The sequence below is a fragment of the Callorhinchus milii genome, unplaced genomic scaffold (assembly GCF_018977255.1).
Source record: "Callorhinchus milii isolate IMCB2004 unplaced genomic scaffold, IMCB_Cmil_1.0 Scaffold6, whole genome shotgun sequence".
Classification (NCBI taxonomy): Eukaryota; Metazoa; Chordata; class Chondrichthyes; order Chimaeriformes; family Callorhinchidae; genus Callorhinchus; species Callorhinchus milii.
Window position 1 is genome coordinate 20,211,257 of NW_024704747.1, and position 15,219 is coordinate 20,226,475.

A 15,219-nucleotide genomic window follows, 5' to 3' on the forward strand; every position below is an offset into this window, starting at 1 on the left:
CTATTTGTGCAAAACATCACCTCACTTCTGTGCGATGCTTGAGTCTAGTGCTGATGTTTATCTCTGCTTCTGGCTGTGCAGCCAGGAACTGTTTTATGCCTTGGGGACAATGCCTTTACGGATTCAGTCATGAATTGTCTTCCATGCTAGTATTTAGGATTATATTTTATGTATCATCATTTTGCAGTTGCTGTTGTATGTTGTTCCACCTGCCAAAAGATGTCTTTGTAAGGGAGGAAACTACTTTTTTTTTTGCATTTTTTTTCACACACTCTATAGCTAGGGAACCTTAAGGTAATTTCTGTGCCTCCTTTGTCATCCTAGTTAAGATCAGCTAACTCAGCACAAGAGAAGGTAGATTAGAGTTTGTAGATTCTTTTCTGGGAATGAAAAGCAGGGATGAAGCATAGTTCTACAATGGTATTGTGTTCTCAGCTCGAGCTACAGTAGAGAGTCGCTAAGTAGACAGCGCCTTGGGACGTCCTCACGACGTGGAAAGGCATGGTATAAATGCAAGTTGTTGTTATAACTGGAACTTTCTTGATGTGTATAAACAAATGCTGTTTGGCACATTTACTCGCTCAGCGATCAGAGACCTAATCTGAAATTGCAGAACCAAAGTGGAGGTGTTTGTCTGCTGAGCTCTGTGCAGTACTCGCAGCTTGCCAGAGGGTGGCAGGGGAGTTTTAAGAAAATAATGTAAGCCTCCAAACTGTGTACAGGCCTAAAAATTACTTCAACTGAGATACTATCTATAATAATAATAATAATAATAATCCTTGCATTTGATATAGCGCTTTTCACGTCGGGAGGACGTCCCAAAGCGCTTCACAGCACACACTGTAAAGTGAATTGACTGTATATTTGTGGGCGAACGCGGCAGCCAATTGCGCACAGCAATGTCCCACAAACAGTCTAGCGCCTGTGCTGATCCAGGCTCTGTCTCCAAAATGCACACAGCTCTGTGTAAGCAGAGTTTTGTTCTCTTGTCTGCTGGTTGGCTGGGGTTTGCATATTTTTTTCTAGGAATCAAGAGCAGGGATGAAGCACAGTTCTACAAAAGTATAGTGCGCTCAGCGCATGTTACAGTAGAGAGTGGCTAAGTAGAGGACCTAGCTTGGCTGCAGGGCAGCCCACCCAGCCTGGCTTTTCAGAGCTTACGTAGGGAGAGGCCTGGATCCAGGATGCCTGCCTACACTCACGGCTATAGTTGGTGCATCATAAGGAAAAGGGGATGAAATAGAAGAGCCTATTTGTTGTGCGGACAGTTTTATTGGTGCTCCGGTTTTGCAGTGGTGACCAGTAAGCAATGTGGTACTGTGGAAGACTTATCTGCTTACGTGGAGTCCTGTAGCTCAGTGGTTAGAGCACTCGCTTTGCAAGCGAGAGACCTGAGTTCAATTCCAGGCAGGGAGAAACCTTGGGCCAGTTTCCTTACTCCACATGCTTAATAATAATCCCTCTAAAACCAAAAACAATAATAAAATTGGTCATTTTCAATCTACGATTGTTTGTGGGACATTGCTGTGCGCAATTGGCTGCCGCGTTCGCCCACAAATATACAGTCAATTCACTTTACAGTGTGTTCTGTAAAGCACTTTGGGACGTCCTCCCGACGTGAAAAGCGCTATATCAAATGCAAGGATTATTATTATTATTATTACTGCTGACAGGTTGTTTGCAAAATTGCAATCGCTTCCTCCTGCCTGTCCCTGTCTGAAGAGAGACCCAGTCAGAAAGGAACCCTGACTACACATCCATCACTCACTCTACCTTTCAACCACAGCTGGGGGCATGGCCCAGAGCACGAGAGCCTAACAAACCCTCCCAAAGAAAAACAATTGGATTGTATCTTACTAGACTACTACACTTGTGTAATCAAATACATATATCAATGCAAGATTAGCTTTATCCTCAACAGGGAGGCTTTCTGTTAGTTATTGGGGTTTATGGGAAAGGTAAGTAACTGTGTGAAGCAGTTCGATAACCCATGATGAATCAAGTTGATGGTTTACTAATTTGGATGAGATTTTGTCGGGAATTGCAGCGTTATTAGGAGTATTGTCATGTGTAAACATGATGGCATTTTCATCTCCTCCACCTGGGGCTGTCATTATTTCATATCAATTCTTTGCAAAAGCAGCAGAAACACAAGCGCCCATTCCACTGGCTTACACTGATGTAATGTGCTGACAGTTGGAGCATATTGCACACTTGCTGAACAGCAAATAAGCTTGCAAGCATTGTCGTTGGGACTCTGGAGCACATAGTGACTGACGGCTTGGAGTCTCTGGAATCATTTGCATTACATTGGAGTTGTTTACATGCATAGGATATAACAGCCTCTCCTTACACCATAGGAAAATGCATGTAAGCCCTTCTCATTGATTTATTTCAGTAAGATCTAACTACTATCTGATATGGAGTGAACCATTTACAGTGATCTCTAGTTCAAGTAAGCCTTCTGCAGACAGCCACTATAATTTAGACTATTTACTGCAGCCTTACACCCCTGTAGTGGCGATTTTAGTTTTGGTAACAGAAATTTCACTTGGGCATTTTGGAGGTGGGTGGGTGAGTGGTCAAAGCAAATTGACACGACTCTGTCGGGCTGTCTCATCGCTTGTAGGAGACTGTCTTGCACCATATGCAAAATGAATCCTTTTGTAAATGTAAGGTACTATTTGGAGTATTTTAAGAAGCAAATATGGAAATATAACTTGCTGAGCATAAGAGCATGATGGTGAAGTGGGTTTGAACGTTGATGTTTTTCTGATGGGATCTGGATTTTCAACTCATAGGGTTAAAAAGCTCTTTTGTCTATTAGTTGTAAAGGAACTAGATGAACTGAGATCGAGCAGTCTTGACCCAGTTCATAGGAGCATGGGATCACCGTGCAAAACTGCCTCTATTTTGGCAATCTCACCCTGAAAAGCTAAGATGTCTGGTGGAGGAAAAAGAAATGTCACAGTGGCGCATTAGGGATTCTCCTTGAAGTTGCGGTTGAGTGCTCCGAGATGCTATTCTGCGTGAAAGACATCACGTAAGTGCAAATAGCTGTTGTGGTGAAGGAGTAGTAGGTACAGAAGTGAGAGAACTTTACAGTAGTTAACATGAACACACTCCCAGATTAGGTGAAGTACTGTTAGATTGAAATTTTGGTTTCTCAGCATTTCAAAGCACTAATAATCCTCACTTTGAGTAAAATAACACAACAAAAAAACAAGTTTAAGTGGATTGTGCGGCATGTTAGCAAGAGTGTTGACGTATGGAAGTGTGGTAATTTGTTATAGCTCCTTTCACGTCAGGAGGATGTGTCAAAGTGCTTAACTCAATATACTGTAAATGGTAGTGTATGTTTGTAGGCAAGTGGTACAATGGCATTTTCTTTTGGATCAGCTGGGTGTTTGATAAATGCTGAAACCCATCACCATGCTTAAGAGTATCCAAACCAAACAGAGTTCCATTCATCCCACCTATACAAGGAAATTGAATGTGTACTTTCTCCCTGAAGGAACACATTCTCCTTACCTAATTAGTACGGCAATAAGCCATGGTCACAATATGAGGTGGAGTTCGTAATTCATGCTGAGTAGAGGAATGGTAACCTGCTCATTAGGATCGGAATAGGCCTCATTAGGACAAAGCCACAGACATTGGCAACCAGTTTAAGACTGACATCCCTGAGGCCTAGGATCAGTTCCTCATCTATACTTCTGGTCTGGAATGATGCGTTGCCAGTAGAGATGCACGCAGAGGATAAAGACTTTGTAGAAAAATATATTGTAAAACGCAAAAATTGAACAAACCAGAACAAGAAGTGAACCATATTATTTTCTCACCTCGTATCCACTGTTATTGCTGAACCCTCCCTGTTTTTTGCCCCTTCCCCCTGTAATATTCGCTAACATTATTCAAGGTAACAGAACTGAAATGGATCTTGGTGAGCCAGGCAGTGTCTGTCGAAGCCTGTGTTGCTGAAGTGAAGTAGAAGCTTCAGAGCGTGCTGGCTTGAGAGACTTGTTAATTACACAGCTGCTGTTTGTGCTGCAGTGTCTGTGTAAAGGTTGTGTATGATAACCCACTGTGGACCTTCTTTCATTAGTAAAACAATCCCCGATGAGCTGTTTCTAAAAGCCAAGCAGGATGGATTTTCAGACAAGCAGATCGGGAATTGCATCGGCCTAAATGAGTTAGAAACCCGAGAGCTTCGAATGCAGAAGAATATTTTACCACAAGTTAAACAGGTAAGTCACTTGTAGGAACTATTGGTGTGTTTGTGTGCGTGCCTGTGTTTGTGCACGCACACGTGGTTAAGGGAAGCTTTTAAGAGGGAATTAGATAAGCATCTAAAAGGGTACAGGGCAGTGGTAGCCCAACCTTTATGGTTGGCCAACAAAATAAATGATCTTGGTTAAATATTTCTTGATTTTCTGGCATAAATCAAGAAATACTAATCAAGAAAAAAACTGTAAACACACTCCCAATCGAACACAGATTTACTTAGACTCATGCAAATGTTATATTTTTGGGTGGGTGGGTGTGCTTCCTGACAGGTTGGCCATTTGTATAGGGAAAAGGGCAAGAGAGTAGGACTGAATGGACAACTTTTTCATAGATCCAGCACAGACACAATTAGCTTTATATACGAGAGGGAGTACGTCAGGTATGCAATGCATTTGGCACCATCATTCACAAGGTGCTCCTTAGCCATGTTAACTGCTCTGAGGAAAACACAAATGCAGAGGAAAAGTATTCAATCCATTTGTTTCTCAATGACCTCGTTTTTTTTGTGAGTACAGCTCACCTGACACCCATCTTATTTTGATTGTTTAACAGATTGATACACTGGCTGCAGAGTATCCCGCTATAACCAATTACCTTTATTCTACATACCATGGACTGGTGAGTCTTTGCAATGGAAAACACTTGCTGTTTCCGCTGAACCTTTCCGAACCCAAAAAGCAAATAAATTCTCTTCCTTCTGTTCTAGGAGCATGACTTAAATTTCAATGACCATGGAGTGATGGTGCTTGGATGTGGACCATACCACATTGGTAAATTTACTATATATAAAAAATGTATAATGTTCGGTATATGATTCGTTTCAACTCCGTTACTTTCAGCAGTATTTGGAGTTTTTACCAGTGTGGTGCCTGTTAATCCTGCAAACCAAACTTCAGTGGTCTTAGCTGTACAAGCAGCAGGCAGCTTACCAGTGTAGCTAACGGTAGCCATACTCCATCATAAGTCACTACTTCTAGAAGATAGGGGGGGGAAAAACTATGGAATGAAACTCTCAATCCAATTGAATGAATAGGATCATGCAAGATTTGGATGAGTTAAGATATATTAATTACCATGTTCACATAGGCTTTTGGCACACAAGAGTGGAAAAGGTCAGTCCTTTCAGAATTCAGTGAGGATTTTACAACGAGGAGAGTTGGTTCAGTAACAGTTTTTTTTTAAAAAATGCAGTCAGATAGGGGCCTGCTGTTGAGAGGACCTGCTTTAAAATCACCTCAATCATGGCTACTAGTAGTGGCTTTGCACTTTGGCCACTGCAGCTTGCACTGCAAATGCATAGACAAACATCTGATAATAATAATCCTTGCATTTGATACAGTGCCTTATCACGTCTTTGAGATGTTTCAAAGCGCTTGACAGAATAGACTGTAAAGTGAATTGACTGCATATTTTGTGGGCGAAACGCGGCAGCCAATTAGGCACGGCAGTGTCCCACAAACAGTCGTGGATTGAAGTGACCGGCCAATTTTTTTTTGAAGAAATTATTACCCTCATGGTAGATGGGGCGGCAGGCACAAATACCTTCATTACTTGGTAGTGTAGTGGTCTGAGCTTTGGAAAAAGTGAGCATTTTGTGCTCATAAATTTTAGTAGATATCAGTGATGGAATAGAACAGTTTTGTTTTACTTCTGTACTGGCATCAAGCACTGTTAGATCAGACACAGATAAAGATTGCTTTCTACTCTCTCTCTCTTTCTCTTGCCCACCGTGACTTAGCCCAAGCCCTGAAGAGCATCTCTTACAGCACTCGTGTGTGAAGTTTTTTTTCTTTTGTGACACCCAATACCCTTTTGGCCTCTCTGAGTGAGATTGTCAGTTCCGACCAGTGGCCCGTGCTGTCCCTGACCCAGAATTGCTTGATGCTGACACTGGATGCCAAGAGTGAGAAAATATCCCATTATTCAACACTGACCTCGCTCACCTTCATGAGCACAGACGCTTTCCTTTTCTCATATGTTCAGTGCTGAACTGCACCCATTCACAGAGTGCTTTCATCTGAGTTGACATGAAAATATGAGAAGAGCAGATAATAATTAATTAAAAGCGTGCTGATCTATAAAGTGCAATGGTAAAAAGATTTGCACAAAAAAACCTGCACTGTGCTTTACTGGTTGGCAGCACTGTGCTATGGCTCTTTAACTAATGAAGAACTTGTACTGCAGTACTCTTCACAATACATTGCAACTAACAATTGTTTCTTGGAAGCCATTGCCCTCTAACTGAATTACCCAGCGGGCTTCCTTTAAGTCAGTGTTTACTGTTTTTGTGAGAAGTGCATCAGCTCAACAATGAGAATGTTACAATCTCATCAAATTTTTAATGAGGTTGAACAAGGAAACGCAAAACTTTACGATGCACCAAGACAGTATAACAAGAGGCCATAGGGTTAGAGTTGCAATGGGCAATTTCAGGACTGATACCAGGAAGTTTTTCTTTACCCAAAGGGTAATTAATGACTGGAATAGGTTGTTAGGAAGGATGGTTGAGGCCAGGACACTGAAAAACAGCCTGATGGGAGTACAGGAGGATAGATGTTCTGAAGAAATTAGATCAGATAGACTGAAAGGCCTTCTTCATCTGAAGCAATCTTATGATCTATGAGCAGAGAGTGGAAGAACTGGTCATCTTTTCCCTGAAATAGAGAAGCCTGGCACACTCTTGCCTCCTGAGTCAGAAGGTTTGGGTTCAAGCACCATGTCGGGACTTGGAATCACATAGTCTAAGCAGCCCTCCAATGCAGCACTGGGGATGTGTTGCATTGTCAGAGGTGCCGTGTTTCAGATTAGACGTTACACCAAGGTCCCGTCTGCCTGTTTAGGTGGATGTTAAAAATCCCATGGCATTATTCGAAAAGAGAAAGGTGTTTCTCCCGGTGTCTTGCCAACAAATCTCTCCCGAAAGAATTGGTCACTCACTCCAGAGGTTGTTCGTGGGAAATTTCTGTGCACAAATTAGCTACCGCTATCCCCCACAAAACACATAGTCAATTCACTTTACAGTATAATCCTGTGAAGCGTTTGAGACATCTCGACGATGTGATAAGGCAACGTAACATTGAAGAAAGGCCTGAGAGAGGTCCCTAAATTCGTGAGAGGTTTTGATAGTCAAAATTACCTTCACTGTTCAGCAACTAGAGGAAATTAATTTACGATAATTAGGAAGAGGGTGAGCTTAGGAGGAATTTTTTAATACAATATTTTCAAGATGTGGAATGTCCTGCTTTTAAGAGGGAACTAGATAAGATTTAGGAGTAATTTGCAGGGGTATGGGACAGATAAGTGGAACTGAATGGATTGATCTTTCAAAGAACCAGCACAGATAACCAGACACAATGGGCCAAATGTTCCTTCTTCTGTGGAGTAAATATTCCATGGTTTCACCACTATCTATTTTGAGGACGTGAGCTTGACATGAGAAGATCCAAGTTTCATTGGGCTCATGGAATGAATGGTCCAGCTTCCTTCAAAACTCAGAACACACCAAGCAACAGAAGTACTTGTCCCTGCAGCCCAATCCAACATATATTTGCATAGTACTGAAAGCTGCAGTATCCAGGGTGCACATGCACAATTGAGCCAATTTTAAAGCATACCCCCTCAGGAATGCAAGCTGACTTGTCAGCCCCAATTTGACTGAATTTTTAAAACAACTGCATTATTGAACCGCATCTGTTTGTTGTGCTTTTTATTCATAGAAATCCGTGCGGGGGTCAGCTTTTATTGATTGCACAAGCAAAGCAAATTGCAGTACAAACCTACATGTGAAGTAACAGCATCCTGGGGGTGTTCAGTTCAAAGCTTCCAATCGATTTGTGACACCAAAGGGAGTTGAATGTTTTTTTTTATTTTGCATTTTAATGTGGCCAGAAGAATTTACCAATTTCTTGAGCGGTAGCTTAAGCCCAACTTAATTTCCTCCATTTGTGTTAATCATATACTTGCTTGTACAAATACTTGCTTCTGCACAAACAATTTAGCTATTGAAATACATGGGGATCTTCAGGTAGGTGCCTAAGGTGGGGAAACTGGAACCGGATGAAATATGGACTTAATATTCCCCCTTCCCTAAGGTGCAGAAAGATTCTTCCCTTGTGCTCTTTTCTGGGCTGATTTGATGAATAAGAATCTAATGTCTGGAACAAGGAAAACCCATTCAGTCTAGATCATGCTTGCTCCTTGGTTCCCCCAGGCACCGTGTAGCACATAGTTTGAACTCTCTTAGGACTTTGCCTAAATTTGCTCTGTGAATGAAACCATAGCTAATATCTCCAGAGGCAGACACCTCTACTCTGTGTTGGTCACTGCATTAACTAACTTGAGTGCTTTTATTTGCAAATTCCATTGTCTGGCTGTTAATAGACAAAGTGAAGTAGAATTTAGTCCTGACAGGGAACTCTCAGTAATGGAGTTTATTGGGCATCTCAAATGCTTCATGAGTAGACCGGCACCATGTGCACAGAATGAAATTGAAAGAAAGGATCAGTCAGCAAATGCTAGATGAAGGAACAATTAAAATGAGGGCAGAGAGATGCCAAATGCATGCCCCAGAATAGCCATGTTTGTACAAATATCTATTTTTTTTACAGCTGACAGGGATGGTACCTGCTGCAAATTACTACTGTGTTTTTTTTAGAAACTATGCTATGTCTTTAAAATGGGATTTCCTAATACAGTGACAAGCTATTCCCCCTTGGTTACAAGCTATTCCCCCAGCGGTCTGAGATAGTACCGTAGATTGTGGAAGTAATATAAAGTGCTGTCTCTTCTTGTTTACGAACATCACCGTGGAGAAGATCTGGACAGGGATCCATATTGATGGTCGAGGGGCAAAGCCAGTGTCTACCAGCTAGAGAAAGGTTTGAAGTGTGAAGAAGGTTTACAGCCACCACTACGATTAATTAGAAGAGGAAACGAAAAGCAAAGAATTGGAATAATCACAATCATTTAAAAAGTAAAAATAATAATGAATAATAGCATGGAAGAGGAGTGATCCAATCTGAGTGTGCATTTTCTTTGGAATTCAGAATGGGCAGAATTTGGCAAATTGCAGAATTCAGCCTCAACTATGAAGCAGGTTTGTGGCAGTATTCAAAAAGAGTAACCATGGAGCGAAGTGGAATTTTTCTGTTGACAGTGGCTTGACCCCTTACAAAGATGAGACAGCGAACAACATACACCCCCCCACCCAGCCGAGCTTTGTTTCCTCCAGTGCCTTTCAGATCTGATCATAAAAAAGGAGGAGAGGTCCAACCTGGGTGCCCTTGATGTGGCTGCAATGCTCCCGGTGTAGTGTAAGGTTTGGGAATAGAATGTGACTTGACTACAAGGTAGTGTTCGAACCATGATGCAAATTAGTTGACTTTTTATAAGTAACTTTGGACAAGTCTATATCAATCACATGGCATTTTGCATTGTGTGATATGGGGGGGGTTGGGGAGAAATGGGGAATTTTTAAAGGGTGACCCTTTGGTGTGAGGGTGACCATTGCCACTGAAGTGTGATAGGTTCCCACTGCCTGTATTTTGAAAGGGATTGCTTGCTTTGCCATAAAGACTGGATTGTCTCTGCAGGAAGCAGTGTGGAGTTTGATTGGTGCGCCGTCTCCAGCATTCGAACCCTACGACATCTTCAAAAGAAGACAGTGGTCGTCAACCACAATCCAGAGACAGTAAGCACGGACTTTGATGAGTGCGACAGGCTTTACTTTGAGGAACTCTCGCTGGAAAGGATCCTGGACATTTACCAGCAGGAGGTGAGAAATTCCAGCTCTGAAGAAGAAATTGTTTCTTCTTTCAGACCCTTTCTCACATCACAGTTTTCGTTCCTTTGCTCTTCTCTGACAGCACCATAGCCCCATCTGAAACACAGGACTCCAACTACATTAATGGTATTTACCCTCTGGTAGCAGATTTCTGATTCTGCGTACACAACATGCTTTTCCCATATTCCAGGTTTATTCCCTAGTCAGGTTAGGTGAGAAGGTTAAGTCACTAAAGCAAACGGGAGATTTTTTGATGGAAAGATCAATCTAAATCATTTCAGTTGACTGGCTAGGTGACATTGGGCTCTAGGTTATTACTGATCTCTAAAAATAGGTTTTCCTTTAAAAAGACTTAGCTAAAACAACCACTGTTTTTACTGATCAGGCCTACAGCAGTGTTCCAGTGAAATATTTGTGAAATTAAGACCCATTGACAGAATTCCAGCTTCAATGGGCTTTGAGACTAGGTCTTGAGTTTGGACCTTGGAATAGGAAATCCTCATGTTCCAGCCTCAGTTTCTGGACTGACCACACTGTGGGAATTTCATGCAAAATCCATTGTTTGAAGATTTGAAGAGGATTGGCAGGAGGCATATTCTACTGTACTGTAGGTTTGTTTCTCTGAAGAACCTCTCAGTTGCAGAGCCTCAGCATCTGCAGAGATGTACGTCAATTGGATCCTTGTTCCGCATTGCTTACTTTTAGTTTTTTTTTAAGGAAACTTTCTTTGAAACTTTCAGCTTAATTCCCCACGTTCATTAATTATGTAGCTCCGTTTCCCAAAACTGGCAAACAAGCTAAGAAATTCAAGGACGGGGCTGTTGTTGGTTCAGCCTGAATGTTCACAAATTCACAACATAGCTGGACTTCCCATGAATTATTCAACCTGATTAATAATGTCTAACCCCATAAGGTTGGTAAACCATCTATTAAAGCCTTTTGCTAAATTCATCCAGTTCATTTTTTAAGTTTTTTTGGGTGGTGGGGGAGGATAAATATTTGAGTGACTGCTGAAGACTAAATGACTCATGAGGTTATGTCAACAACAACAACTTGTATTTACATAGCGCCCTCCATGCAGGATGGAGTCTCAGAGTGCTTTACAGTAACAGATCCCGGGACAGAGCCAGGGGGAGGGGGAGGAAGGTGACCAAATGCGCGATCGAAAAGAAAGGTCTACTCTGGGAGATTGGGCTGAACGTTTCAAGCCTAAATTAAACCACTTCTTTTTGGTCAGTTAGGTGTCGTGCAGAAATCAACGTGTTTAAGAGTATCCAAACCAGACTGAGAATTTCACATCAGAGTGGGCTTGTAGCTTTGCTTTTAGTGGGGTAGAACTTTAAAGGAAGGTTTTGGGGTAAAAGATCTTACAAAATTGCTTTGGACATTGAGAATGAAACCGTAACGCTTTGTTGTGAATTCACAAGATCACGAGAGAGGTTTGGATGAAAAAGGGCCTTTAAGCGAATTTGATCTCATCCTTCCAGAATATCCTCCCTACCGTCCTGCCATCACAGCATTAAATGAGTCCCAGCATCCTGGCCTCAACCACCCTTCCCTATTACAGTCACTAACTACTCTCTGGGTAAAGAAGTACTTGCTGATAGCTGTTGTGAAATTGCCCTTTGCAATTCTAAACCTATGTCCTCTTCTTTGATTGTCTCACAATCAAATCTGCATCAACGTTTTTAGTTAACGTGGTGTTAGTGGTGCACTTGCCTTGGAGTATGGCCGTAGAGGGCTGAGTAGTCCTGTATCCTGATGATTTTTACATTAAAGACAATCTGCAGGGCAACAACAGTCCAGCTGGCTGCTCGACTGCCTTTGGTCGGAAGGGCACATTTTCACTGCCTCTCAATTAGCTATTATCCAGATAATAATAATAATAATAATCCTTGCGTTTGATATGGCGCTTTTCATGTCTTCTAGACATCACAAAGTGCTTCACAGAATAGATTGTAAAGTGAATTGACTGTATATTAGTGTGGTTATCACAAATGTTAAAATACCGCTTAATGCTACGGGTGTACATTTCTATCGAGGTTTCAACTCACCCGGTTTGCCTTGTGCCATACATAAATGTGGGTATTAAACCTTCTCCATTCTCTTTAATACATGTGCACTTTAACATTCATTATTGGCTAACTCTGCACCACCTCGAGCCAATAATATATCTGTTGAAATCTACACTCATTCCTGGACAAACCTGCTCCTTGTCTTACTGTAAAGATCAACGTACTCCACTTTTAGTTATCTGTACATTTGAAGCACACAGAATCTTAGATTGAGGCAAATGTGAGGCCCTTCGCTTATGCACCTTGCCTGTATGTGCGGCAGAACTGAACATTTATTGATAGCTGCAATACACTACCCATTAGTTCTGTCCTTCTAGAATTGTACCATTAGTCTTAACCGTTGTCACCTCTAAGCAGACCCTGCTAGTTTGCATCAGTTAATTTGGGATGTTAATTTTTTTTCTCTTTCAGGGCTGCACTGGTTCCATTATCTCTGTGGGCGGACAGATTCCCAACAACCTGGCGGTTCCGTTGTCTAAATGTGGAGTGAATATTCTGGGCACAAATCCTATCCAGATTGACCGGGCGGAGGATCGTTCCGTCTTCTCGGCCGTTCTAGACGAACTGAATATTAACCAGGCACCGTGGACTGCAGTCAACACCTTGGTAAAACAAGCCACAACTTTTGGTAGTGTTTGAACGGGAAAATATGTTGCCCTACTAGGGCTGATTATATTGAAAAAAGGTTATATTAATACAGCCAACTCCCATCTAAATCAATACTTGTATTGATTTAGATCAAATCAAATTTAGATCAAACTTGGAGTCCTGTAGCTCAGTGGTTAGAGCACTCGCCTTGCAAGCGAGAGACCTGAGTTCAATTCCAGGCAGAGGGCGAAACCTTGGGCAAGTTTCCTTACTCCACACGCCTAATAATGATCCCTCCAAAAAAACAAAACAATAATAAATTGGTCATTTTCAATCCATAACCGTTTGTAGGACATTGCTATGCGCAATTGGCTGCCGCGTTCACCCACAAATATACAGTCTTTACTTTACACTTTACAGTGTGTTCTGTGAAGCGCTTTGGGACGTCCTCCTGACGTGAAAAGCGCTATATCAAATTCAAGGATTATTATTATTATTACCTGATCAATGAATATTGATCACCACTTGAATAAAAACGACAAAGGTCAAACCGATTTTCCACGTGGAGTCTGCTGCCAAATTGAGAAAGGTATTCTAATCCGGACCACAACATGGTATCCCTTTACTGTCTGTGTTGTTCTGCTTGCTTTTCAAACTTTTGGTTTGACTGTGCCAAAACTAAGAGACGGGGAATTCTTAGGTTGCTCTTGCTGCCTACAAGTGGAAATTACCTTGTGTCACGAATGGAATATGTACTCTTGCCCTGGAGAGAGACACCTTGCTTATCCAATTCCACAGGGTATTAAGCACAGAATGGCAAGAGCTAAGGCTTGGAGACTTCAGAGTGTGCGTTGTGGGTACTCCTGATATTTAACCAAATAAAACCACGTAGTTTGCCTTAAGAGCATTATTTGGCAAACTTTCCACTGCTTGTCCAGGTGGGCCATTAAGACTTTCAACAAGTACTAATGCACTGGTTGAAAATCCATTAGGACTTTGACTTGCAGGCTTAACAGGAGCTGAGTGGGAAGAATCCAGCTCCCAGTGACTGGTCTGTCCCTCCAAGTCCTGCCGTTGAGCCAGGCTGTTATTAGCAGTGCCCTTGATTTCTCTCTATTTAAACATAGTAATTTTCTGCTACAAATACTTACCTGTAAGGTTTACAGTATCATTCTGATTTAATACCAATAGACAACTTCTGGACAAGTGAGAGATTGAAAATCATTAAGATCTTACTTCTGGCACAACATTTTTAAGCAATTACACACTTATATTTAGAAAACTGATATTTCATGCCTGCTCTTAAACTAAAATCCACCACAGGTAATAGTTGCTGGTGACTTTTTTTTCTTCAATTTGACAATCTTTATCGAAAAACATCAACTTGGATCGCCGAATAGAAGTTGGTGTAGTAGTAATAACAAGAACCACATACAATTTAGTTTGAGTTGAAAATTGCACAATTTTTTATCACCAGCAAGTCATTTTCTCAGGCGTGTTCAATTTATTATTCAAGTAAGCTGTCTCAGAAGCAAGTTAAATTACTATTAATCAACAAAACCTGCCAGTTTGGGAGCATTTTTTAAATCTGTATTTAAAGAAATCTGTGATTGTGATTGAAGTTGCAAAACTGGCCAGGGCAAGAAAAAACACAGTCTTGTTTTACTCCAAACTTTACTAAATTGATTCCTCTTCCGTCATGTTACATTTAGACCAATGGGGTCCTTGTATCTACTGACTGTTTTCTTTTGCTAGGATGATGCCCTGTCGTTTGGAGAGACTGTGGGTTACCCCTGTTTACTGAGGCCTTCTTACGTCCTAAGGTAATGTTTGTGGGACACTGCTGTGCGCAATTAGCTGCTGCGTTTTGCCCACAAATATACAGTCAATTCACTTTACAGTATATTCTGTGAAGCACAATATCGAATGCAAGGATTATTATTATTACATAGTGGAGTAGTGTCTATAAATATAAGGAAACAAATGAGAATCAGAATGTAGCATCTGTATAAGTCGCATTTCATTTTTATCACAGTTTTCTAGTTGCTGAACAGTTTTTCTTCTCTCGCATTAATTGAGAGATTGGCGTCTGAATGCCCTTCTGAATCAGGTGTTACTGATGGAAGTGAGGGAGGGGGGGGGGGCGGGAAGCAGGGATGATCAATTCTGTGCAGAATGCAAGTTGCCGCTTAAGTAATGACTTGCTTGGACGAAACTTCAGGCCAAAGTACTCCATACATTGAAGCGCTGTAAAGTATAAGAAAGGATGGTTTATATTCAAGTAGGACAATCGACAAACGTGATCCCACTTGTACACTGGTGTGATATCTCAGTGTACTTGGTAACTCCTCCTCTGCCTCTAATGCTGGGAAGTAAATTTTATTTGAGCAGTCTCTATGTTGTTCGCTCTTCATTCCTTCTCTTGTGACTTCAATAGCGTCAGTAAGGTGTATGTATAAAGACCACACTCACTGACTGAACCCAGCG

The 15,219-nt window shown here is 41.5% G+C and overlaps 1 protein-coding gene across 2 annotated transcripts in view; it reads left to right on the forward strand.

Annotated features, from left to right (window-relative positions):
* cps1 (carbamoyl-phosphate synthase 1, mitochondrial) overlaps nucleotides 1-15,219 on the forward strand; it is an 89,320-nt gene that overhangs the window by 40,117 nt on the left and 33,984 nt on the right. For both annotated transcript variants that reach the window (XM_007900136.2, XM_007900135.2), the window contains exons 22-27: nucleotides 4,106-4,247; nucleotides 4,840-4,905; nucleotides 4,994-5,057; nucleotides 9,879-10,060; nucleotides 12,556-12,750; nucleotides 14,488-14,555. In XM_007900136.2, the coding sequence (XP_007898327.1) occupies nucleotides 4,106-4,247; nucleotides 4,840-4,905; nucleotides 4,994-5,057; nucleotides 9,879-10,060; nucleotides 12,556-12,750; nucleotides 14,488-14,555 (717 nt within the window). The remainder of the gene's footprint in view (nucleotides 1-4,105; nucleotides 4,248-4,839; nucleotides 4,906-4,993; nucleotides 5,058-9,878; nucleotides 10,061-12,555; nucleotides 12,751-14,487; nucleotides 14,556-15,219) is intronic.